At 44.5% G+C, this 27,651-nt stretch overlaps 1 protein-coding gene across 1 annotated transcript in view; it reads right to left on the reverse strand.

The window, feature by feature from the left end:
• Positions 1-6,464: 6,464 nt before the first annotated feature.
• The window catches only part of spon1b (spondin 1b), a 59,540-nt gene continuing 38,353 nt past the window's right edge, over positions 6,465-27,651 (reverse strand). Inside the window, 11 exon segments of the mRNA XM_069528550.1 lie at positions 6,465-7,927; positions 8,254-8,329; positions 8,331-8,496; positions 8,585-8,743; positions 8,827-8,994; positions 9,454-9,624; positions 12,534-12,716; positions 14,529-14,604; positions 14,799-14,939; positions 17,312-17,513; positions 18,859-18,923. Coding sequence (XP_069384651.1) covers positions 7,754-7,927; positions 8,254-8,329; positions 8,331-8,496; positions 8,585-8,743; positions 8,827-8,994; positions 9,454-9,624; positions 12,534-12,716; positions 14,529-14,604; positions 14,799-14,939; positions 17,312-17,513; positions 18,859-18,923 — 1,581 coding nt within the window. The 3' untranslated portion in view covers positions 6,465-7,753.

Consider the following 27,651-nt stretch of genomic DNA (forward strand, 5'->3'; position numbering starts at 1 on the left):
CACTGCTGATCAGAGCCGATTCAAACGCTGAGTCACTCGACCCTGGGAGCGAAAGATGAAAGATGATTGTGTCCGTTCACATTTCAGACAAAAGCCAGAGAACAGTCGGCTGTAAGTGGAAGAGTCTCGTCCTCTTCTTGAAAAAGTTATGCTGAAGAGGCTTTTCGCTGAGTTATTTTTCTCCTCTGGAGATGAAGCATTTGACGAGAGTTCCCTCGTTGTCCTGCGGTTGAAAGTACAAGAACGCAGCGAGGACAGGAACACGACTCAGTTTCAGTGTGTGCAAAGGCGGCGGGGGAACAGGGACCACGATGAAACTGCTGCAGATGAAACCAACGAGATCGGATCCCGACAGAAACTGTGCCGAACATCATTCACTCAGACTGACGGCTCCAAACCACAGATCATTAAGGAATCTGGGCCACGTTTAAAAAAACGACGCAGCATTAGAGAAGATAAAGTGCATCTTGGATGAAACTCAACAGGCGCTGGAAGAGACGCAGCAGAGTCGAGCGCCACATGAGCCAATTTGTCCGACTAATTCTTCCCTCTCGAGCTCAGGAGCAATTTGCAGACAGCTGCTGCGGAGCACTTTCGGAGAGGTGTGTGTTGCTCCGGTTTCCGTGATGGCCGCCGTGAGGCTGAACCTCATGAAAACACATAAATCACAAACATCTCAGGAAACACTGAGCAGTTTGCCACAGGCTGATCTGCGGTCAGAGGAGATTTGGTTCCTCAATAAACTGGAAAGCAGCAAATTAGAGAGTGTGGGAACTTCTGTGATAACTCGCACTTAACACTTTGAATTCTGTATTTTGACGTTCGACAAGGTGGTATAAAATTATGGGATGGATTTCTATGAAGCTCGGTATTTACTGTATATGTACAAAGAGGTGGTTGTGTCTTCACCTCTGTTCATTTGTAAACAACATTAGAAAGAACGTAGTAAATTTATAAATTCGTAAATTGAAAAAAACTAAAACTTGACTTCTCTCTCCAGAAACGTTTTGCTAAATAAAAATCTGCACAATTTTCTAAAAACAGAAACACACGAACCTAGATGATAACTTTTCACTTGCCCCACAGTTGGCCGTGTGACCATGGCAACCACAGAAAACAGAGGTTTCACTGGTCTCTGACATCCCTGAAATAACAACACCTCCACACGAGTTCGAATAAAAATCCTCATGTACAACATTAAGAACACAACCTCATCGGCCAGAGGTAAAATGTTCATGCTCACTTAAATGTGGGAGGTGATTGATGCCGACATTATCTGTTCCATCAAATGTTTCTTTACCTTGAACATTGGTCTGATATTCCTCAAGGTTTTAACTGACCACAGTCGTTTATCAATTTCTAGCATAATTTATAAATCCAGCTTGACGTGGAAACAGTTTACACGTCCAGTGTAAAATTGTGGAAAGTTGAACGCACCTCTTCTAACTTCTCTCTCCTCCGTTATCTTCCAACTTCCTCAGCAGCCTCTGAGGAAAAGAATCTGCGTTGTTACCGACGTCTTTCAGCCACAGCGTCTTTACGACAGTGACAATACACGAGCTGGAACGACCGGGGACCAGGAGAGTTGTCTGAAGCTGCTTGAGATCAGACGAGCGTTTTGGAGTTTGGCCGAGGGAGCCGCAGAGAAGTATTTGGATTCCCTCAACGTAAACGCTGTCAGTTACAGTTAGTCTCGTTAATTCTGCTTATGCAGACGTGTAGGTGTTCGGCTTCAGCTTCATTTGAATACACTCCCACGTGCCGTTGCTCTGAGCTGTTTATCTCCCCGTTCCCATTTGAACAGATCACGACGGAGAAAACGTTTCCAGCAGGGAGACGCCTTCAATTCAATCAGACTCATATATAAAAGGTGGAGCCAAACACCTGGAGAAACAAACGAGAAACAAATGTGAAAGTAAAAGATGGGTTTGTTACAGTTCTCATGATCAACCTGGTTCCTTAGATAAGAGTTCAAATTAAAGTCAAACTGGTGATCGCGTGATGTGATGTGAGAGAATGAACAGAGGAACGAATGCTGCATGTTCCAATACAGAGCTCATGATCAGGGGTGATGCTGCTCCACTTTCACCATCTCATCTAACGGAGACACGACTCACTGTGTTTTTAGTGTGTGTGCATGCATGAGTGGGTACGTGCATGTTTCTGTGTGTGTGTGTGTGTGTGAGAAAGGGAGAGAGAGAGAGAGAGAGAGAGAGAAAGAGGAGGTGGGGGAGGTTGTACTGAGCGCTCATCCCACCAGTAAGAATCACTTTGGTTGAGAAGGAAACAAGGTTACTTAGTCAACAGACACACACATGCACTAACACACACACTCTCACACACACACACACTCACACACACACACACATCATCAGGGATGCTAATGGTAGCACTTCTCTTCTCTTCCTGTCACTGAGCGGTGAGTTGCCGATTTGTTTGTGATCCCGAGCTGGAAAAACGTGAAAATTCATCGTCACTCAACATGAAGTCGTGGAAACGTGAGCGTTCATCACACACGAGACGCTCTGACAGCAGCATCGTGGTGCGATGGTGTGAAAAGGAATCGTCTTGTGCTTTTGACCTTATTTGGAGTCTCAGCTGTCAGTCATGTGGACTCGTTGTGTTTCTATACGATTATATAACTCGACTGTAACTCAACAGACCTTAAAGAAAATCTAAATGAATAAATAAATAAAAACTTCCTGGATCTGCACCGAATGTTAATGGATTCCTCTCCGACCACATCCTTCCTCCAAGTTTCGTGAAAATCCGATAAAGTTGTTTTTTTGTGTAAATCTAACAATCTGACAAATACACAAACAGCTGCAGATGAAAACATGACTCGTCGACTTTGAGGTAATAACTCGTTTGTGGTGATGTCATAATTAAAAACAAATCTTTAAGAGGGCACGTTCAACAGGGTGAATATTCTCAGTGCTGTTGGGTCACACAGACCCTTCAGGCTTGTGCAGGTTTTGTTTTGGTTATTTTTTGAATCTGCATCTCTCTCCATTCGTGTGTGACATGTTGCAGATGTGCAGAATCAGTGAAATGGCAAAAAATCTATCCTCAGGACAGAGAGAGATCTCAGTGTGAGACTCGTTCACAGCTGGATTCTGTTCGTTATGTTGCCGCTTGCTCGTTAGAAAAAGTCGATTTCTTGTAAATGGATGAGTTTGAGTCCAATAAAAAAAAACAAACAACATAATTAATTATCTTTACAGACAACGTAGGAGCTGGATTTGCTGTTTCTGTTAAATAAAGGGAATCTTTAATTTGTCATGTTTGCACGAGGCGAAAGAAAATCAAGCATCAGATCCGCATCAGCACCTTCTGATCAACCAGAGACGACTCTTCGACTTATGTGGATGAGAATGTGAATATTTGCTCTCGACTTCGAGCTCAGCTGGCAAAATGAACGAGATAAAGCCGAACCCACGGGGACACGGGCTGACCGACGACAGAGAGCATGCTGGGAGATAAAGAACTTCTCAGCGGGAGGCGGCACAAGGGGTTAGGAGCTGCGTATTTACACCAACCTGCTGCTCAGTGCGAACAGTTTGTGTTATTTAAAGGTAAAGTCAGAAATATCAGCGCCTCCTGGAGACCTCACACCTGCACGGCATCAAACATGCAGCCGCTGTGCACCTGCACACGTGCGTTCACTTGTGCTGCATGATCAGAGATTATTTTCAGGTCAGATCACCTGGAAGCTCGATCACTGGGAAACTGGGCTCACGTACACGGCCGTCATTTCAACACTGACTTTTATTTAAAACAAATTCCTCGATCACTTTACACCTGGAGCTTAAAAAGCTGCAAAGTATTTGTACTAATGTCCTTTTGCATCACAAGTACATTGTATATAAGTACTTGGAAGCAAACAACCGTCTGTTCCCACTGGACACTTAACAAACAAAACTTTAAAGCAACGCTATCTTCTGCTTTTACTGAGCAACAGCGCCCTCTGCAGCCCCACGTGGTGACTCCACTTGTGTCAAAAATATATCTTCTACGTGCTCATCTCTGCGGGAGGACAACGATCAAGTTTCCTGATTAAATTCTTCGTATTCTCTGGAAAACGTCTCCATGCAGCTGAGGAAGCAACAGGAATGTGATGGACTCAGAGGAGGAAGAATAACGGTGAAGAAGAGGAGGAGAGAGAGGTGTGTTACGTAACACTCATTTCTTTATGAGCTCTATGAAAGAGAAGCAGAGGAAAAGTCTACATAAGAATGAAAGTATATGGAATAACAGACATTCTTCAATAAAACCTTTAAATGTAAATTATTCGTAATATAGTAATATTATTTTACTCATAGTGTACAAAGGTTTAAATATTCAACAACCATGAGCAGTTACCACAAATAAAAACCAAACTACTACTACTGATAAAACCTAAATATTGAATAAAAAAAGTTTTCCCAGCTCTTTGGGAACTTGTCGGAGTTTGATGGATCAGACGAGTCGGATCCGAGTTCGAGTGAAAGAAGGTTCCACTCACTGTGTTCGTAGGTTGGTGGGAAACAACAGATTAGCTTCTCTGGAACAGAAACGAAAGTAGATTCAACAGAACCGAGTGGAAGTGGAGCAGAATCCCAGAAGAGAGGTGGAGCTGACTGAACTCAGCTGAAACACATCAGAGCTGAACACAGAGACAGGAAGTACAACGAGACACACACACACACACACACAAAACTTCAGAGTAAAACAGGAACTAACACAAAATGAATTCGGACCATTGATCCGCAGACGTGTGTGGACGTGAAATTGTTTTGTTGATTGTTTGCTCCTTCCACTCTATTGTTTGTTTATTGTTACGTCAACGTTTGATGTGTTTATCCACATCACCACACTATGAACTCTGGGTAATTCCCTCTGTCTGCAGTTTAACTCGTGGAAAGTGTGCGGACGTTGACACTGGGCCTTAGTTTCCTTTTTATAATGAATTCTTTATTTCTCCTGTGGAATGAGAGGACAAAGTGACTTGTACTGTGCAGCTCTTCAGCTTCACCATACAAATGCAGTTTATTTTCCGTAGCTTGTGCAGCATTTTTCATTCTTACACATTTTCCAATGCTCTCGCTGAGCTGCACGAGTCTTGGGGGTGAAACTATCGAACGTGTGAACACTGCTGTGCGTCCTCCGGCAAACTTCATCAGTCTCTGGGGCTTTACGAGAAAAGTAATGTCTTCATTATCATGGGGACGTCCCCGTTTGAAGCTGAGAGCGTTTAACTGCTGCTGATACCGTTCGAGCTGAAACCCACGAAGCAGCTGCAGCAAAACATCTTTCAATTATTGATCATGAGCAGATAAAAAGCTACTGGACGTCTTCATCTGCTTTTATTATTCATGAGCCTCCTTTAGCTGTGATGTGGAGGCTGAGTTCACCTGGAGGCTCAGAGTATTCCACTGTTCCATTATATATATATATATATATATATATATATATATATATAAAAGTCACAGTCTACACGTGCATGTGTGCAAACTGTAACTAAAGATGGACGACGCCTCTTAACTTCCTCCAACTGTCCAGAAATGAAGCCTAAATATTCTCGCTGCCATCTTGTATTCTTGGAGTCGGAGCGATCACAGGACGGAGCTGCACTATCGAGGTCTCACTGATTCCATCCATCAAAGACACTTCGGCAGGCGGAACAGGGAAGACGGCATTGAACCGTCGACCTTCTGGTTGGAAGACGACCGCAACGTGGGACTTATAACCTAAACTAAACTAAACTAAACTAAAGTTCATTCACAGTCACTGGCACAAACTGAAGGTAGAAAGTCAGACTTGATGCAGTAAAAAGCTCTGATCAAATATGATTTAAACTATTTAATATTTTAACACTGAAAACATAAGATACACGTTTGGCTGCTGTTTGTTTTACCAGGATCACTTTATCCTTTATCTCCATCTAGTGGAGACAAATTGTAAGTACACACACTTTTTTTTAAAATAATGTGCTGCTGAAAAACATGTTTAAATTCTCATTAGAATAGAATTGAACTGTAAATATTACCGGACTCATCTTTGTATAAGTTGTTGTGGATACGTCATCATCCTTGAGATTAAATGTCTTAATATAAATCACTCGATCCTTTATGAAAAAGAACTCTGATCACAAATAATAATACAATTAAACTGCATAAAATAGTTTATATTTCCAGTGACGATGATCTCTGACTCAGGGATGAAGAACATTCTCTTTCCACCCTCGAGGTTTAGGGTTCGATCCCTGAACCAACATGACTCACTGATCAGTTGTGCCCTCGAGCATCGAGCTTCTAAAATTAATTGAACCTGCGTCAGAGAAGACGCTGCGCTTTAAAACACGTGGGGCACTTTGATGCTGTCTGTGGTGAAGTGTGGTGTCGGAGGTTTCATCGACAAATAAATCGATGAATAACGGGCGAGAGTCGAACACCTCATCTGAACAGAACGTATTATTCAGGATCTTCACATTTACATTGTTTTTATTGTAAAGGTGGTTTCTTACAAAATAGTCACATGATGCAGAAGCAAGGAAACAAAAGAACGAGTCCTGAAAAGTGAGAAAGTTAAAGAAAACTTCTACAGAAAATCAAGAACTTTCCTGATGACACTATCATTACAACGGAAACATTCTACGATATCATCAAGTTTTCATCATTTAAAAACAAGAAGATTTAACAGATCATGATGGTGAAAGTGAGTAAAAAAAAAAAAACGATACATGAAAATAAGTTGTTTTAACCAAAGGCCCCGGTAACAGTCGTCTGTACTCGTCCCACAGATACATTATCATCTGTTGGTGTTAGATACAGTCACTTCTCTGTCTTACAACATCTACAGCTGATTAACCAAAATAATCTTTTTTTTTTTTTATTCCACACATGCTAACGTAAGATCATCTGACAGACGCAGAGCTATCGCAGGTTTAATGCTACATCAGCTGAAACCACAGATAAACAGCAGGACAGTATAGAAAGACTAAGTTTAACAGTATAAAACATCTCCGTTGTGTCTGTTTATTAGGGAAAGAGTTTTTCGGTAAATTCCATACAAGTGTCATTTATAAGTGTTGGTTAGATAGTAGATATACAGAACGACAATAAGACTGAAGAGACACGAGCATCTACGTCCTGCAAAAAAAAAAAAAAGAGAAAATGAAATTGAGAAAAGTGGAAAGAATCAAATGTTCAGTTTGGTTTAGTTTCATTTGCTGAATATTTTGTTTTTGAAATTACAAACCTGGAATCTCTCTGAGTTTCAAAACTAACGAGCTGAAAGAGACGGACTCTGCTCGTATTCAGGTTGATTTTAATTCGTGTTATTACTTGAAGAAGGTTAACCGGCTCTAATCTTTGGGCTTTTTAACTTTGCAGAACTTTTTAGATTTTAAACAGAAGAGAGTCAGTCTATTTTAAAAACCTGAAGTTCCTGTGTCTATGTTCCTCCGACAACATGAGCAGCAGGGTTGAGCATCATCTCAGTGTCTGTGGGTCAAAATGAAAAGTTTGCATCAAAGTGTTTTTTTTTTTTTGCAGGACTCCGACTCGTGTCTCTGACTCTTCCGTCGTGTTCTAAAGTTAAAGTCCTGTTCACTAACTGTCTACAATGGCTTCACTAAACAGCACATCATCCTCTTCTCTGTCTTCGCCTCCTCCCTCACTCACCTTCTCCTCTTCTCTCACACCACCCCCCCCATCAGTATCATATCTAAAGTATTTAACTCCCCCCTCCTCTGTTAGCTCAGTAGTGCCCCCTAGCAGGGATGAACGTTACAGGCCCGGATCTCCTTCTGGTCCTTACAGCTGGACACCAGAGCGCCCTTTGTTCTTTTCTTCGCCATCATGAAATGCTCCTGGATTCCTCCTCCGCACGGTTTGGAGCAGTCCGACCAGCTGGTCCACGGCTGCATCCTGCAACCTGCTGGAAAAAAACCCACAAAGTGAGTTAACGCTGTTTGAGAACCAAGACCGACTCATTGTTCTTCTTTGTGTTCGGCTGAGGATCGACCCTCATGTCGTCCTGGACTAAGATCGTTTATTAATTCTGCCTCAAATTGAAGCTTTGATTTGAAAATATCAGATTTACTGTTTGTTTCCAGACTCAATATTAGTCTGTCTGTCTCATGGACTGAAGACATTTGTGAACCTGTCGCTGCTCTAATAACAATAATGACCATCTAAAGACTTAGAACTCTACCTGGCTGTTCCTCCAGTGCTGCGTCTCTACCCTGTTTCCCCCGCCTCCTCCTCTTTCCTCCTCCTCCTCCTCCTCCTCCTCCTCCTCCTCCTCCGCCTCCGCCTCCTCCTCCTCTCTCCTCCTTCGTTTTTGTCCGGCACTTCCTGATCTTGCATTTCTTCCTCTGGATGGTCTCGGGACAAGCGCTGCCTCCGAACTGCGGCTCCAGTTTCACCATGCGGGTTCGGATGGTGTGACCTTTACCGCAGGACTTGTTGCACTCGGACCACTCGGACCAGTCTGAGACCATGCAGTCGAGGGCTGGAGGGGGGGGGGTTAAAACAGAATTTCACTTTGACAGAGCGACAGGAAGAGGAAGAGGAAGAGGAGTTGTTCATCGGTCACTTACGACACTCGGGCAACATGCACTTCTCCGTCTGCTCCAGCTCCTCCGTGCACTCTGCAGGATCAGACTTCAGCATCCTCTGACGTGTTCGCACACCGCGGCCGCACGTCACACTGCACCCGCTCCAGTCCGACCAGGGGGACATCATGCACGGGATGGTGTCTGCACGCACACACACACAGTTTACACTTCTGTGAAACATCGAACACATAAATAAATACAAGAGTAAAGAAGTGTTGACTCACGGCACTCTGGCATCATGCATTTCTCCACTTCAGCCACCTCGGTTTTACACATGGATCCGTCTATAGGAGGCATCTTCACCATGCGCTCACGTCTTCTCATGCCGATCCCACAGGTGACGCTGCAGGGGTCCCACTCCCCCCACTCTGTCACCACACAGCTGCTGGCAGCTGTGGGACAGTCAGTACACAGTCAGTACACAGTCAGTACACAGTCAGTACACAGTCAGTACACAGTCAGTACACCAAGGAAAATAGAGTCTGATAAAATAATGATGTGATTACTTTTTTAAATCCAAAAGGTCAAAGGCCAAATTCAGTGAAACACTTTTCTAGTCATTATTCAAAGTCAAAAATATATATATATATATATATATATTTAATTTAAACACTTGGTGATTATAAGTATTTCAATATCTTATAAATCAAAAGGCTCCAAATAAAGAATAAAAATGCACCTGTGGAGAGAATCATTAAACAGTTTGTTGGAACATGACGCTGTTTGAATAAAAATGTCACAGCTAATTAAAAATCAAGGTTATTTAGAAAACTGCAGATTCTACTCGTTTGTGTCTGATTGCCTTTGAATGAATTACAAACATAAATTCACGCCTGGACACGTTCACTCACAGCATTCATCGTTGACCACACACTTGTCCTTCTCCTCGGTGTGGAGCTGGCAGAGCGAGCCGTCCTCGGGATACTGTTTGACGTATCGCTCTCTGGACCTCATCCCCATCCCACAGGAGACGCTGCAGGACGACCAGCTGATCCACTCAGACATCATGCACGTGGACGGTTCTGTCCACCAGGAGAGGACAGAGGCAGAACATGTCCACTTAGCAACAGAGACCGGGAGAGGAAGGTCCCTCTTGTCAAACAGCTTTGAAACAACCGTACATCAAACCAGAGACTTTAAGATCTTCAGTTTTTCAGCCAAGACGATTGACGGGAATATCTGAACCCACCACCTCCAGTTATCAGACCCTCTCTCTCTCTCTCTCTCTCTCTCTCTCTCTCCGACACCTTCTTCTGTTCACTCATCTTGTAATAAGTCAAACAGCCGGAGGGACAGTCCTCTTCACAGCATGAGTCCGAGGGAGTTAAAGTCAATATGTACGACCCCGCTGTGTCTCAGCTGAACAGTGAGCTGCTCTACCCGGCTGTAGTTCATCACTTTTAACCAGCACAGGGCTCCGAGACCTCTCTGTTCACTCTGTGTCACGGTGCGAGTCCGATGCTGCTGAGAGGAAAATCCACGACGACGCACTTAGTCTTAGAATGTGGTTTAAACAATCTCATCGATGTCCACACCAGCGTTGACTCCCGGTCACAGGGACTTTGTCTCTGTGTGAACATGGAGGAAACGTAGGAACTCGATCTGTTTTAAAACTGAACCGCAGCAGTGTGGACGTCACTGAAGAGCGGAGGTCCATTAAAAGTGAGAAAAGGAATGTGAGTGTGAAGAAAAGATGCTTTAAAAGAACAGACTGTGTTTACTCCTGGAAACGTAGGCATGGATTTTTCTCTGACTCACAACGCTTGACTCTCCTGACACTCCCTCCCCCCCCCCGCCGCCTTCCAGGAGCAGCGTTGCTTACCGGCTGTGGCCTAATAAAGCTGAACTAAGTGAATCATTAATAAAAGACCCAGGTATCTGGAGCTCGGATGAGGCCCCCGGAGAGACAAAGTGTTTCCCAGGAATATTAATCATCTCTTGGCCTCAGCCCTCGTCCGGCCCCAGTGTGAACCCCACAATTATCAATCTCCCACCGCACGCTAACGGAGCGCTAAATGAAAACAAAGGAGAGCTGCTCAGGAACAAAAAGCTATCTGTGTAGCTGTCGGATAATCGATAAGAGGAGCAGGAGTGAGTGTGTGTGTGTGTGTGTGTGTGTGGAGATCCTTCAGCCCGTGCTGCACTCGTCTGACTGGTCGACATCCTGAGAGCGAGGGAAGAGGAGTGAGGAGGAAGAAGACAGACGTTGACTCTGCTGCCGCTCAGCATTTGTTCCGATCTGACAACTTCACTGTAAATTGGACAAAAGCAAACTCCTGTGTGTGTGTGTGTGTGTGTGTGTGTGTGTGTCTGTGTGTGTGTGTGTGTGTGTTGTGGGATGGGCGGGTTGTTGTTGCTCGCAGTAAAAGAGCATGAAATTGACAACTTTGATGGAAGCCAGGAAAAGAAAAGTTTCTCCAAGTTGTCGTCAATTTGCTTAAAAAAAACATCTGTCCTCCGCCCCGATGTCTGGATTCACTGCGAACATCTGCTTCGTTAAACACGTTGGTGTCGTTAGACTTTATCTGCGTGTCCTGATTAGGATTCTGACACAATCCTCCTGTTGTTCCCATTATCTTCAACACAACTATGTGAACACGGCGCGTTGATTTCTTTTAGTCAAAGACAAACACGGTCAAATCCTGTTTTAATGCAGGAGTCCACTCGGCATTAACAGCTAATCCACTTAATCTTTCATGTTTCACTGAAGCAGCTGGAGGATCCAATCAGTGTTTACTCTGTGAAATGAGGGATTTACTGAGTTTTGTGACAGAATCTGTTGATGTGACCGCGTCAGCCTCAGAAACATGTTGGAGGATCTCCGCCTGTCACGGCCTCGATCAGCTCCTGATGACAAACAGCTCAGAGAAGCCACTTGCACAGAACAGATTCAAATAAACGGCTGCTTTGAGCCCGGCAGCCACCAGGGGGCCCCAGGGGTCAAACATTATTCTGTCTGAATCAGGGTTAATTAAAATATATAATTTTAATAAACAGACAAACTGCACCTTTTATTTTTGAAAAGTTGAGAATTTGGGTCTTTAGATTAACATGTGATGTAGGAAAAGAAATGTTTTAACTTATTAATGAACAACACACGTAAACAGTTGTAGAGAAATCCTGTTCCTGTGTATTGTAAACATTGAGCATAACATTGCAGATAAACCAGGTAGGATGAACACAAAGTTTTCTCTGCACACAAAGCGGAGGCAGGTCCCACAAACTTATCCTGCTTATGCCCCCAGATGTACAGATCCGGCCCTGGTGCACGATAATCCTCCCGAACATCAACAACAACCCGACTGTCATCCAACGGCAGCACAATTAAATCTGTGAATAAACCGAAACCACCGGGCTGTGAAATGTAAATGAAGCAGCGGCAAAGACGGATTCCATCAGATTAAGTCAAAAGGAACCACCCACATTCACCGGGTCTGAGATAAGACCTCAAGTTTAATCTGCTCGTTATTTAGTGGGTTCACTGATCGCCTCTGTTGACAGGAAACAAACTGAAACCATGAAAAGTTTAGAACATAACGATTGGAACCTTGTGTTTTATGCCGACAGTTAAAATCAATCAAAGCGGTTTGTCAGAACATTTTTTAAAGCATAAAATAACAAAATAATAAAACAAAACTTTTTAAATTTTGATTTGAACTTTCTAGTTTTTCCCGTGTCCCATCAACTTACATGGAGGAGGCATGTTTTCATGACCATTACTGCAGCCAGCCACCAGGGGGCTTCACTTTTGTCGTCCATCTTTACATAAAATTATTAGCGTAACACGTGTCTGTTTAGGTCATTAACTCCGCCTCCTCCATGTTATTGGACGGGACAAAGACCAAACTCAAACAGTACACACTAAATAAATATTTATTACAGATCTATGGTAAAAGTATCTTGTAGCAGAAGAAGTCGGTCGTGTGTTTACCCTCCAAACTGCATCCTGGGCCCATGCACGGCTGGAAATCCTGGGTGTGTGGACACGGAACACTGAGGTCGAGCTGAGCCTTCAGCATCCTCTGCCTCATCCTGCGGCCTTTATCACACGTGGCACTGCTGCACGCCGACCACGGAGACCAGCCCGAGTAGATACACGTCTCCGGTGTGTCGTCTGAAAGGGAAACACAGAGGGACGGTGAGCGGCTGACGGAGGCGACATGGAAACCAGATCGCTATTTCATTCCACCGAGCTTGTTTCATCAGATAGAGCGGAGCGCGTTGAAGGATGAGCGACTGAGCTAACGCTGATTATTTAACATCACATCCACAGGTGATAACCGCAGGTAGCCGACCACGAGGGGCCACTGAGTGACATCCGAGTGGGAGAGGAGGGAGCGGAGGGTGTGATGTGTGGATGTCCTGTCCAATTATCAGAGGTAGCAGAAGTACAGGAGGTAGCAGGGGTACTGGCTTCAATTAATAATGCTCTCTCAGGGGTTTCGGACGCAGAGAAAATGAGAGGTAGAGGAGAGAAGGAATATACCATCAGGCCTCAGGGAGGAACCTGAGCGGCTCCACTTCTCTGGGATAAAGTGTAATGACAGTCGAGGAGAACGAGGGAAGAAAGAAGCCGCAGAAGCCGAGGGGAAGGTAGAAGGGGAGTTGGGCTGATGTGTGAGTGAAAGCAGTCGAGGCTCCGGGCGCACCGCAGGGACCGGCTTGAATGGATACTCGTCTCTGTAGTGTCATCTCATGCAGAGAAGAGGGAGAGAGGGAGGGCGATGGAGTAAGAGAGGGAGAGGAGGAGGGAAAGAAGCAAATGGTTCATGACCGACTGAAGAAGACATTTATTAGGCGGCAGGAGATCCTTGTTAAGGATTCTGCGGCGTAGGCAAACTCCTGCAACCGACCCCGGTCCACTTCCCGTAAAAAGACACACAAAGCCCCCGTGAACACCAACGCTGCTGTGAACCGGTCGACTGATCTCCGTAAGACCTGGGTTATACCACGAAGAGAAAGATCTCCAAATGTTTTCATCTGAGCAGAACGTCCTCAAGAGAAAGTAGGAGAAGCCTGAAGGCACAGGAGGAGAAAGGTTTAAAGGACAACGGGAGTCATACATTGAAAATGTCTAGAAAACCGGGTCCAGGCTTTTGTCAGCGTTTGTCTTTCATATATGAAGAACACAGCAGGAGATTGTTCGCTTCCACAACAACAGGAAGATTCAGGCGAGGGGTGGAGCAGCAGGCGGCAGCCACACGATGCATACGAAGGTGCGGGAAGCTCAATGTTTTTGTTTACATCCACACCGGCTTCAGTTCTTATCGTCAAAGGTTGAATGTGCGTCTTCTACGTGTTTGGCTCATGTTGTTCGTCCGTTTGTATTCTTCCAGTTTCACGTCCTGCTGAATTCTCTCTTTGGCTCGTTTGGACATTTTCTGGACATTTTACCAGGAAACGAACTCAGATACACACACACACCTGTCAGGTTTAAAGTAGAGCGAATTAAATTACAGAGTAAATTACATCCATACGTATACACACGGAGATTCCTCGCACTGTAGTAAAATCTACCACACCATCCGGGGAGCTCTCCTGAGACGTTACTGTCCGGACTGACAGGACCTCAGAATATTAAGTGTGTGTGATCAGGACAGGACTTGCTCCAGACGCAGTTGCGTTGCTCCGCAGCCGCGGGGCGCCCCTCCACCTCACAGCTGGGTGACGACAAGGCCTTTCCAGATGTGTTCTGACTGTCTGACCTCCCAGCTGAGACTCCACTTAAACCCGCTGTGTCTTTAACGAGCTCACTGGGTGTCCTTGAACATGGCAGAACACTGAATCCCTTCACTGTCTGTACGTGAAATACAAAACTGAATGTTCAGCAAATGTCAGGTAACGACAGCGACTGATTCTGTTGTATCTTGGTTGGATTCTCTCGGACATATTGATGTTAGAACAGGATGATGTGCGGGTACTTTACCTTCCTCCTTCTCCTCCTGTCCAATATCAGCCACTATGTCATCGATGGTGTCTGGGACCACGTTACACTGTTCCCCCTGTGCACACAGAGAAAACAAATATGCATCTAATGGCTTCTTCTTTCAACATGAAGCAAACTTTAAGGGTCCAGCAATTCACTTTTGACCGAATCTCACTTAAATTAGATAAAGTTTGTTAATTGTTCTTTGAGTTGACTTTGTTTTAATCACATGAGTAAGCATTTGTTCTTATTTTATTATAGACACGTTACCTTCCTAGCGATGCGTTCCACCACCAGTTTGGCTACAGGGGTGATTGCCCCTCCCTCAGGGTCATAGAACGGGCTCTGAGGATGGTCCAAGCTGGTCAGTGGTCGGATCTTCTCCTGAGGGATGGTGGGCTTGTTTGGCGACTGAGAGAAGGTGAGACAGGGAAGTAAATGAGCAAAGATGACAACTGTAATGATGATGAGGAAAGTGAAAGGTGATGAACCCAGAGGCAATGTTGTGAATTGTTTTGAATTTGTGGCCCAACATCTGGACGGTCGTGGTGGTGGAGACCAAAACAAAGCTGGACAAATAATGGGAGTGGACACAAATACAACTCTGTATGGTTCCTCATGTTGCCCCATGTCTGCTTGGTGAGTAGGGAAGCTGCTGTTTACTAAAAATATCTACCCTTCACTTTTAGATGGTAATGTGATAATACCAGTGTTGTGTAGTGGCTTTGTCCCGAGGCAGCCAAATTTAATTAATGCAGCTTTTACTATCTTATTTATAAAAAGAGCTGATGGCACCAGAAAAACTTTAAACCCCTGGTAACCTTTCTGGAAATAACTCTTATTTCTGAGCAGAATGGGACATCAGGTGGACATGAATCTAACCCCCAGCAGACGGAACCCCTGCTGCACCGAACATCAAATCCAAATTTTATTTTATCAGTACAAGGGGCCTTTCAGTTTTCACAGTCATCTCCCCAGGTACAGGTCTCTGAGTTCTCAATGTCAACCCAAAGGTGAAATTCATCTAACAGCTCTTTAACAATCGGGGGGAAATGTACGTGAGCGAATAAGATGCTACGGGTGAAGATCAGGCCACGATTTGAAGGGGAACGATTCCCACCCCCCCTCCCGCATTAGCATTGTGCAAATCATCGCGCTCTGCGGTAAATTGGTTGGCGTCCTGGAGGAAAACATCTGTTCTTGTGTACTGGCGACCGGAAATGCCAGAGGGAAGAGAGTCTGCGTCGTCCAACTGAGGAGCGGCCAGAATAATCCAAAGTTAAACGGACGGAATTTGGGGCACGGGAATAATTTTTTTGTGTCACAGAATACAAATGCAATAGAAGAGTATTGTGTATGAATGTGTGTGGAGAATGAGAACAACATCATTTCTCTTGGGGGAAGGAACAGCAGGGCAGCGGTTATTCAAGCAGAATGTATAAAAAGTAAAAATAGCACTAATAGCTGCATTGGTTTTCTCCACCTCTCTGACCAAACAGAGAGGTGCTGTCAGGGGCCTGAACCCACCGTCGGCCGTCCCTCCCATCAGCCATCTGGTCCGGGGGCCTCGTCTCTGTTTGATCTCAGTATGTTTTATTAACATCCTTTTAAAAAAACCTCTTTAATAAGAGATCCACGGCTCTGTTTCCAGGTGAGAGTGATAGAAGTGTTTGCACATAGATTAAAAAAATTTAAAAAACCCAGAGAGAACCGATGAAACATGACAAAAATGAATCATTCTCTTTCTTCTCTCAGCAAAAAAATAATGTTTTTTTAAAGTTTCAAACCAACTTCTGGATTTAATATATGCAACAATGCTGAATAAGACAAAAGGACGACAGCTACAAAGGGAGAATGGATATGAAGTCAGATGTAAAAACCTCCACCATTCTCTTTGTAGTTTGCAAGTTGATGGAAAGCGTTCTTCTCTGACTACCAGGATGAAAAGATCTCGGTTGAGACCAAACAAGAAGACATCTTTCACTTGTTGGAGATAATTAGAAGTTACAACACTGTCTGCGAGGAGACAAAGGAAATGAGAGGAGGCTTTGGTTTTAATACAATGAAAAGATGAGCAAGAGTCTGGAGGAGTCAGATGGGTAATGACACCTCTCTGCCTGTAGGTGGCAGTCATTTAACGCCTGCTGTGCAATAGAATGAACGACGCGTCGGTAAACCTTCAACACTAGATGTTGTATTTTCAGTGGTTCTCCAGTTTCTGGATTCGTTATCATCATTAATTATTAAGTATTCTGTGATGACATGAAGAAAGTATTTGTATCTGTCCAAGACATTTATCTCGGGTTGTGCTCTCAAAAGTAGAAATGCAGTAAAAAGGTGATCAAATCAAATCGTCACATACGTGGGGGGGGGGGTGCTTTGCTTTTGTGTTAGAGAGTTTTACTAAAAAAGATATTTACTGCAGTCTCCCCTCAGCCGAAAATAAGCCCCTTGCTTATTCATGAGCTTGTAAACTATAAATAAATCGCTGTAGCCTCCAAACAGTGGGTGAATATGGATGAGCACCTTTCATATTAAAGATGTAGGAAACTACAAACAGGTGGAAGTCTGCTGTGATGTGGCAGATTGGTATCGAAGCATGTTTTGTTTTTGTGGTCGCCAGTTACTTCAAAGTATTGGATTTGTCTGCAACGCTGTTTACCTCTGAAACTCCACACCTCCCCCACCCCTCCATCGGCAGAGTGGTGAGTAGATACTGAGTGAATTTTCATGTCACACCTCCTCTGAGTTTCTACCACTGCCAGAAAATCAGGGTCGACTACCTCATACGTGACTCCAGCGTCGGTGCCTGCATCCCAGGGGATGAGGTCTGTCTCCAGCCTCTGCACCCAGCCGCAGTCCTTGGTGCAGAGATCCTCCCCTGACAGCCCCACGTTCCAGTCCGGACTCGGCCCCAGCATGGTGAGGAAGGACATCAGGTGACGGGTGCGGTCCACAGAAAACTCTGCTGACGGAGCTGCTCGCCTGGTGATTGGGTGAACGATGAAAGAAAGAGAGGAAAAACAAAAATAAACATATTTGATTAGATGTGAGTAATAAATTAGCCCTCGGCGTGTTTGTACACATCATCAACCCAGTAGAATTGTTTTTTCCGATTCCCTAACATTCTCTTAGCATTTCTTTTGGTAATTATTTAAAAAATAGCCAGTTGTGATGTCATGACCTCTGACCCCTGTCTCACTCTATTAATTATGGAATAAATTAAAGCTGCGAAATTTCCAATTAGAGGCAGAAAATAGCTCGTAATGAGGTGTTCTCTGAGCATGTCTGAAACCTGCTCAGTGTAATCACCAGCTAAATTGAGTTTCAAAAGTTTTTTTTTTTTTTTTTTGTGGAAAACTGTCTTTGGCATCTTAATAACGACGTCCAAACCGAAACCTACAAACAAGAAACAACTCTTCTAGAACAACTCTGACAACTTTACAAAATGAGCTCATTTTTCACCCTGGTGGTGAGACGGTGTGTGTGTGGTGTGTGTGGTGTGTGTGGTGTGTGTGTGTGTGTGTGTGCCTGTGTGGGTGATACATGTATGTGTGAATGTTCTCATTAGTAAAAATAATAGTGGCACAATATATTGCAAATGACAGACAACGCTAGGAGGGGCAATTAAGCAGATGTTTGGTGAGAGATACAGTACATTAGTGTGTGTGTGTGTGTGTGTGTGTGTGTGTGTGTTCCCACTCTGTGCTGAGGGCTAGAATTGTGATAAGTTTCTAATTGCTCTTGAACCAATTCCAAAGTGTGCACAAGATGCCAGCGAGTGATTGTTCAGACATGTGAGAGAGAACTCACACGTCTGACTGATGAAATTAAAACCTCGGCTTGAAGACACTGAGATGACTTGTAGTGTTTTGTGAAGTACTAAGTTTTCCTGCAGTGAGAAAACCACCCCAGCTCGGCCGACACAGCTGAACCGTCTACAAACAGATTCTTAAACCTAGGTCCTCAACCAAAGACGGTTTTCATCCAGCAGCCACACACAGTCTCACAATACTGTTGAAAACATGAAGATTGAAACAGTGAGATGTGCAGCATGAGACGTGGTTCAAAGGGGTAAAAACAACATACTGGTAATAAATATTAACATTATTTTTTAGTAGTATTATGAGGATCTAAGATTTGTGCGCTATTTAAGTTGAGTTTCCTTTAAACCGTGAACATTTAATATGTTAAATTTCAACTTCCAATTTGCCCGAGCCATAAAAAAGCTGTTCTTATTATCGACTCACTGACTTTTGACTAATTCTGTCATATCTCTGGCAGAGGAGTGTTTCCCCCTTTCATGACACTGACGCTGAGTGATACTCACAGGTTGAGCGGCTGCCACGCCGGCCACTGAGCCTTAGTCTTAATGACAGTCAGTACTTCATCTCCCTGCAGAGGGAAAGAGAGAGGGAGGGAAAGAAAGAGAAGCGATGTCGGTAAATGGATGACAACAAAGGGACTGAAAAAAGAAACACTGGCAAAGAAAAGACCCAAACTGACAAATTGACATGACGGAGGGTGAGTCCTTTCATCCAAGGACAGCGAAGTGTGTTTCACTTTTCAAAGGCTTGAGAACCTGGACAAAGTGTCTCTTATCAGGACAAAATGGCTCCGTGCTGTTTTTATAATAGCCGTCTGTCACTCCGCCGGGCTGTGGGCTCTCTGAGGTCTCCTCTGTGAAGTCTCTCTGGGGCTTTATGACCACTTCATGGACTGAACACGTTATAATGCGTCACATGTAATTCTTCAGCCAAACACAGGGAGAAGAAATGATGGACTTAGTTCGGAGCAGCAGTTGATTGGGGCTGAAGTGGAAAGTCCAAATGTGTCTTTTCTGGTTTAATAAGAGTCATTTTTTTTATTTTCTCCACTTTCTCTTCCTGTTTGTCTGCTTTCTCTGTTAAACCCACGCACACACAAACACACACACACACACACACACACACACACACGAACACACAAATAACAGCATCAGTTTGGGATATGCCAAAAAGAAAATCCTTTTTTTCTGGCTGACTGAAGGTTCCAGAGTCGCCTTGAAAGCCTCCTCTCTTCCCCTGGGGCGCTGTGGAGAAAACAAGTGTGGGGTGTGTGTGTGTGTGTGTGTGTGTGTGTGTGTGTGTGTGTGTTTCAGTGCGTGTGGATGAAAACAAGTTTACAAGTCGTTGTCCATCTTCTCAGCCGGGGGCTCTGCGGCCTCTCAGACCTCACACCATCCTCTCACACACAGACACACACCGACAGACACGTATCTGAATATAAACAGCCAGAGGGACGGACACACACACACACGCTGGTAGAGAATTATAAAGTGAGTAAGAAAGACTGCAATGGACAATTGAGTTTCCACTCATGGATCAAGAATGCTATCACTTAGAGCAAACTCACCATAATGTGAGTGAGTTCACACTCGGCCGGGGCATTTCTTTTTTTAATGTGTTCATTCATCCTTGTGTTTGTGTGACGATTTTGAACGCTCACAATAACTGAACTGGTATAAACTCAGTCAAAGATCTGACAAACAGCGACGGAGTGAAACACAAAGAGGATCACAGCTTGTTTTGCCTCCATTTAAATTTTCACCTCCCAGAATTTCTTTGTGTTTCATCATGTTTGCGAACAACAAGTGTAATTGTCTTCACGGGGCTCTAATTCCTTGATCAACGCTCGCTCACGCTCGCAGATCATCCAGCGGCTGAACTGATCCGGGATCAGATTAATTCTGCAGAAGCGCATTGAACGTGAATGTGTAGAAATTGCTGGGTTTTGTTTTGTCTTTAACGAGACCGACTTGTGTTCCAGTGTCACTTTAGCTGCTGTCGTTCACAAAGACGGAGGAGACGGAATACGAAGGTGTAAAGAAAATCCCACAGGGACAGGATGTTTTTGGGGCGTAGTTAAACTCTGGGATGAGTAAATATTGTCACACATTTTTTAACATCTGTCTGGAAAGCGGCTCCACTTTTCCTCCTCAGGCATTTGGAAACGAATCACTGCGAGTGTTGCGGAGGCTTTTGGTTGCATTTGAACTCAGCTTTTAAGAAATCCAATCGTCTCTATTTATTATTTATTCGACCTCCTCGAAATACTTAATTTAATCCAGATGGCTCGCCTGGCGGAGCTGGGGCCCAGTGTGTTGAGGCTGCAGTCCTCAGCAGAAGCCGTCAGTTCGATTCCAGCTTGCAGCCCTTTTCTGTGCCTACTCTCTCTCTCTCTCTCTCTTCCTTTTTGCGCTTCGTCCGTCTTGTCAAATGACAAATTGCCTCCCTAAAACACCTAAATTGATATCAGTCACTTTGATAAGAAATCCAAATTACGCTTTAATTTAATTTGACTTTCTAATAGCGATGCTCTATACTCTCTCACAGACTCAACCCGGTGCTCGTGCTTTTATCCAAGCTTGAAACCTCGAACGTCTGTAACCACACATTTCCCACTTTCTAGATAAATATTCTGAAAAAAGATAAACAAGGTAATTTTCTCTTTCGCTCATTCCCTCCATTCACAATCAGCCATTACCAGTAACTGTAAATGCTTTGCATCCATTTGAGCTGAAATAAAAAAAAAAGCTCCTGCTCTGGTGAAACAGCCCTGCAGGTTTTATAGCTGCTCTCAGCTGCTATCAGGTGATTCAGGATGCCTGGTGGAGGCCGGCAGGAGACGCAGATCTTCCTGTAATGGTCTCGTTTGTTTATAGTAATTATTGTAATGGCCCCAGATGACTGTGATTTACCCATGTTTAAAGGCACATTTCATTTTCATGAATCTTTTTCACAAGAGAGACGACAGAGCGGAGAGGGGAGAGCGGAGAGGGGAGGTGGAGAGGCCGGTCAGGTGAGAACAACAACTGGGGGAGGAAGAAGAGAGGGAGTAAACATTAACATGCAAAGTGAGAGACGGAGGAGGGGAGGAGAGGGTGAGACGACAGAGGGTGGATCCAGAGACAGAGCAGAGAGAGAAAAATTGACAAGACTGTATTTAATGGAAGGAGAGGGTGATTATGGGTGGAGGTAAAGAGACACGTGCATGACACTTCCTTTCTTTCCTCCCTTGCCCTCTTGCTCCATAACCTTCCTTCTTTTCCTTTCCATATAACACCTCCTCCGCACTAGAGGATAATCAGACAAGTTCAGCTGTTGTCCATCGTCTGGACACTGAATCGTCTGGACACTGGATCCTCTGGACACTGGATCCTGTGGACACTGGATCCTCTGGACACTGGATCCTCTGGACACTGGATCGTCTGGACACTGGATCCTCTGGACGCTGGATCCTCTGGACACTGGATCCTCTGGACACTGGATCGTCTGGACACTGGATCATCTGGACACTGAATCGTCTGGACACTGGATCCTCTGGACACTGGATCATCTGGACACTGGATCCTCTGGACACTGGATCCTCTGGACACTGGATCGTCTGGACGCTGGATCCTCTGGACACTGGATCGTCTGGACACTGGATCCTCTGGACACTGGATCCTCTGGACACTGGATCCTCTGGACGCTGGATCCTCTGGACACTGGATCCTCTGGACGATTCAAACTTGGGGAGACTCGTGTATAGTACTGCAGGAGCAGTGATGGCGCGAGTGAGCAGAAACCCTCAACATCAGGAATGAACAACACGATTCAGAAAAACTTGTGTGAACAGGACGGAGGCAGACCCCCCACCCCCCCACACACACTCCCCAATGGTCTCACTTCTACCCACTTATCCCCCGCTCACTTTGGAATGAAGTTTGGCCTGGAGGGGGCTCTGCGGCGTGAGGCTGCGTATTGTCTTTTCAGACTCGCTCTAATAAAGGAAAATGAGCCTGGGGACTTTGGGAAAAGGTGTCTAATAATAAATCAACACCGCACTAATGCAATTACAATTGCATAGGGGCTGCAGAGCAGATGGATGACTGGGCCAATACTTTGTAACTCAGTTGGATAAAATTCATAGCTTAGGTCAAACTGCGGGAACACACACACACACACACACACACACACACACACACGAACACACACACACAGACACACACACACACTTACACATGTAACAAGAAGCACAACACACACACTCACTAAATGACACATGATGAAACAGCCACATTAAAATAACTCGTCATCTCCCCTCATCCAGCAACATCTTTTCAATCATTTGTCAGATATTATTTCACACACACACACACACAGACACACACACACGTATCGACTTCAGCTGTGCAGGTTATTTATCAACCACCTGTGACATGGATATGAAGCCAAGAGCGACGCTGTGTCATCTGTCCAATTACATTGTAATTTACTCGTCCCTGAAGCCGGCTGCTGTAATTGCACTGTACAAAATAAGAACCTGTGTTTCCTTAAAGCGACACCATCACCATCATCTGAAATAAACAAAGCACTTATCCGCTGTCCCCTGAAACCCTGCTTCTTTCAAATCACGCTCTAATTTTACTTTCAGGCTGTGTGTGTGTGTGAAATGTTCCTGTTTTGGTAATCAAGTCTACGCCGTGGCCCCTGGAGATGTGAGTGTGTTCAATTCCTGCCCCCCCCCCCTGCGATAGCTCATATTCCAGCAATCTGCGTTAAATTTTAATGCTTCACATTAAACACACTTATAGCTCCAGTGTTCAAAACAATGCAGCACGACGACAATTAGAACCAAGGTTTTTTTTATGAGACTTTGACGACTGCTTCCTGTTATAATGAAGCGAAGATGCTGCAGGCGAAGGTGGTGATATCAGGGAGTAAAAACATGCTGTTTTATTGAATGTAGCCAATTTAAGTCCTGGTGTTTGTGTAGAGGAAACAAATCCCCTGATGGTTTCTGGATTTATAGATATTGGATCTGCTGCATCGGCAAAAATCAAACCCACCGTTAATCCTCATTAAAGCCACTGAAAACCTTCACGTTCTCATAGTCAGGACAAAGAGGAAATGGAAGAGGAAATATTCAGAGAGCTCAACATACCCCAAGGGACGGAGAGGTGTGCTATGATCCAGGAAGACGTACAAGCTGGACTAGGGTGGAAGCAGGACGGCGTGGGTGTGGAATAAGACATTCACCGCGAGATCAACTGCGAGATTACCCAAGATCCGTGGAAGGCTGAGCCATTCCAGCAGGTTTGTGACATCAACCACAGATCGTCCAACCTCTTCTGATGAGGTCTGACAGAGACACAGCGTCAGAGGGAAGGAGCACGGTCCACACGCCCCGGAGGAAAGAGTTCGACCCGCCGAGTGCCTCAGGTGCAGATACTATCCACACAGGGATCATCAGCAGGAAGCTGAAATCCGAAAGGTATCACGACACCCTGCTAATAAATGGTACAATACAACATTTTATTATTGCCTGGAGAATGACAGAGTTTTAATAAGTGCCGTATTTCCTGAGTTTGTTCGATGTGCATGTGACAGCAGGGACGTGTATGTGTGCAGCGCTTTGCTGCTCCCCCCTGCGCTCCGCTTCTTCTCAACATGAAAGCAACAAAACTACAAAACGAAATACCACGACGGAGACAAAAATGCAGGCGCTCACCGTTTGTCGATAAAGCAGATGCACAGAGTGAAAAAACAGCATTATTGTGCTTACAAAGCCAACAGACACCACAAACCCTCTCTTTGGAAAAAGTTTACCATCATAGAAGTCACATAAACTTAAGTTTGTCAGAGTACTGCAAACCTGCAGTAATATCTGGAGTACTGCGGGACGACACAGGAGATCATTCGTGTCCTTTCTCACGTGTGTTTTCATGACACATATTTTGGGGTTTTCTCCCGTGAACCTCACAGCGACTGCAAGACTCCTGATCACGAGACAGCAAGTCGCGTAGTGTGAACTCGGCTTCAGGGCCTTTCAAGAACAGACTTACAGATGTAACAGGAAGGGTGACCTCAGGAAAAAATTACTGATGCCAAAGAACAGGCTGCAGATCGAGACGAGCGACTTGGGGTCTGATCAACTGGGTTTCCTGGGCAAAGGTGTTTGACAAACATAAACTCAATACACCCAAAGACCTCTACGTCCATGTGGTGATGGAGCTGGAGGAGGGCGAGCGTTCAGGGAGCCTCCAGACTGACTGAGGCTGACTAATGATGCAGTGTTATGAGCTTTTATGCCATGAATACATCAGGCTGCTGAACTATGTGCTACAGAGCTGTGTGTGCATTTGCAAGAGCAAAAGCAAACCCACAGATCATCCTGTTTTAAATATAACTCCCCGATTTGTTTATGTTTACGGAGTCATTAAACTTTGAGGCTGACTTCGCTGAGAGTAATTTTCATCAGTAATGTCGTCTTTGAAAAAGAGGGAAACAGCAAAAACATGTTATGACAGATGAGAGAACAGAAGAAAAACACTGTCAAGAGAAAAGATGAGAAATGAGGCGTCGTCATTACAATAAAAATAAATCTAGAGGCGTTAAAGCTCCTGTGGAAAAGGACGTTTCAGCAGAAAAGTCTGTTCTGGGACCGTGGATGATGTTTTAAAGCCCAGTCGGCCAAAAGCCTCTGGACCAGGAGCTCAGGTTAAATCTGAATGATATGATCACTGAGACCTTCCGGAGGGTGTGAGAGGAGGAGGACAGAGGAGTGGACGGATGATTTCCTCTTATCTGCCTGTGTAATTTAATACCGTATCTTTTGTAATGAGGGTCTTGTACCATTAGGGGGCTTCTCATCCCTTCATGCCTCTGATTGGTCCATTTCTCCATCTTGCTCTGTGTGATTCAGGTCCTGTCTGATTTCTTTTCTTATCTTCGCCATCACTTAGGTCACGTCAACCCTAACTGCCTCACTTACTTTGGTGTTTCGGGGGGGAAAAAAGGCTTTGGCAATTTCTTCTGAGGTTATGAATGTAGCCTTTACTGATCAAACTGCAGTCTTGAACCTTTCCTCTGCTATAATTTGGGAAAAAGCCAAAGGTCGTTATGTGCTCGGCTGAAAACTGGTGCTTTGCCTCTGGTGGCTGAGGGGATGATTTTGAAATTGCCTGTGGCAGTTTCATTTTGTCTTGTATTGTAGTAGATAGGCTGACCTAAGAAAACCTCTGTGTGAAAAAAACTACAACCAAAGGAACAGACGTAATGGCTTTATGTCAAAATGGCTCTTTCAGGAGGGACGGCAAATACTTTTAGTCAGACGAGGAACGGTCAAGCATGATCAGACATGGTTTCAACATGGTTAGACATGTTTCAGACTTTGCCTTACATATGAGGACAGCAGGAGATTGTCCGGGACAGACATATTAATTGTGCTGCGGAATTCAAGTGTTTTTGTTGACAGCTGTATCCGCCCCTTAGCATTAAAAGCTCACGAATCTTTCGAGTTGAAGATTTGTGTTTCCATATACAGTACTGATACTGGGTTACTGCTGCTGGTGGGATAGAAAAGTAATAACGGAGTCATAAGTGTGAGTTGACCATTAAAGGGAATAGTTTAAACAACGATTAAAAAGTAAAAGTCATGAAAACTGAACGATTTTCCTACAAAGGGAGTAGTGAAGGCAAGTTAGCCGTAAAAAGAAAAGAGCAGCAACGAGAAAACAAAGAGCAGAAGAAAACATGGGTGTCGGGGGTGAGTAAGAGGGGTGGAGTTTTGTGAAGAGGAGACTAGTGAAGAGGGAGTAGAGGGAGGTCAGGGTGGGATTGAAAGTCCAGTAATTGCTTTGACCTTGAGGTGTAACTCAGTCAAAGCGAGTGATGAATTCCCTGCCCTCGGCCCCCGTCACGGGAATAAAGTCACCGCTGGCAGGGAGTTTTGTTTATGGTCGCTCGGAAAAAAACACGCAGAGTGGACGGAGGTCTGGAGAGCGTGGCACGGGAACTTCTCACATCCTCCTCTGGAAACTGTTGAATGGAAGAGGCGGACCGGGGGGGGGATCCTTCAAGGCCGGAGAAACAACAGAGACGATAAGTGTAACACGGTGGAGGCAGATGGATTTTGGTCCGTGTGACCCGTCAGATGTTTACGACCACCGATCGACTGGAGACGGACCTGGACAGAGAAGCACTCACACTGCTTCTCTTTGTGCTCTTCTTTATTAGGCTGCAGTTTTCCTGCTAAGAATACATTAACAGGTTTTCTCCTGCTCATTAAACTTGCATGAGCCTTGAAGCAGCTACAGGAAATATGTCATATTCTGAAATGGCTCTCACCAAATAACCCTCTGTTTGAAAAATGAGCTTTTAGGAGCTTTTTAAAAAAAAAATTGTATTCAGGCTCATTTAACGTGTCGTACATTCTTTACTGGTAGAATTGTTCACATCGTTCACTCAAACTAAAACTGAAATGTATCTATTCAATTTTAATTATTGTAAAAACAACCTGTGAGACCTTATTTAAAGACGGACGACATGACAGCTCCGCAAAGGTGTCTTGATCGCCCCCTGATGGCTGACTGCAGTAAAGGTCCTCCATGTTGGTGGATGGGACATGGACCAAACATTGACATAGGTCCAAATGTTCATGTGTCTGATATGTTTTGTTTTAATTAGTTATTTGAGTGCATGTATGAGCAGGATCTCAATACCGCAGCTACATATGATCGCTACTGCACAAATCAAGATGGCAGCGTTGGTTTCCAGGATATTATGGCTTCTTTTTTCGGATAGCGGGAGGTGGTCAGATGCATCATCCGTCTTCAGCTCCAGTCTGTGACCGTAACCTGCGGTTCTGGTTCGTGCAGCCACAGCAGTGACGTGGTCTGGCTTAACGAGGAAAACATTCTGTTTGGATTTCATCTGGGTTTTTCACGGTGTCTTACTTCCACAGTCAGAGACAGATATTGTGGATTCTTATTAAACTTGCTCAGATGTGTAAATTAGGCCATTTTTACGACTACATCAATCCAAGGCTATTTTTACTGTCTCCGTGTCTACTGTATCCCACGACATTAATGTTCGCATCGCACCGTAAAATGTGACACATCGGCGTTTGAAGAATAAAACATGAAACGCATCTTTAACGGCAAAAGAAAGTTTGAAAAAGGACGAATTGAGACTCAAGACTGACGAGCTGCTGTGATCCAACATCTCTGAAACAACAGAATACAGCATGAGGTGACTTTGTAGACGTCTGGAGTTATTTGCACATAATTAAGTTAAAACAGCAGATGATCATATGTAAT

This window comes from Paralichthys olivaceus, chromosome 7 (assembly GCF_024713975.1).
Source record: "Paralichthys olivaceus isolate ysfri-2021 chromosome 7, ASM2471397v2, whole genome shotgun sequence".
Lineage (NCBI taxonomy): Eukaryota > Metazoa > Chordata > Actinopteri > Pleuronectiformes > Paralichthyidae > Paralichthys > Paralichthys olivaceus.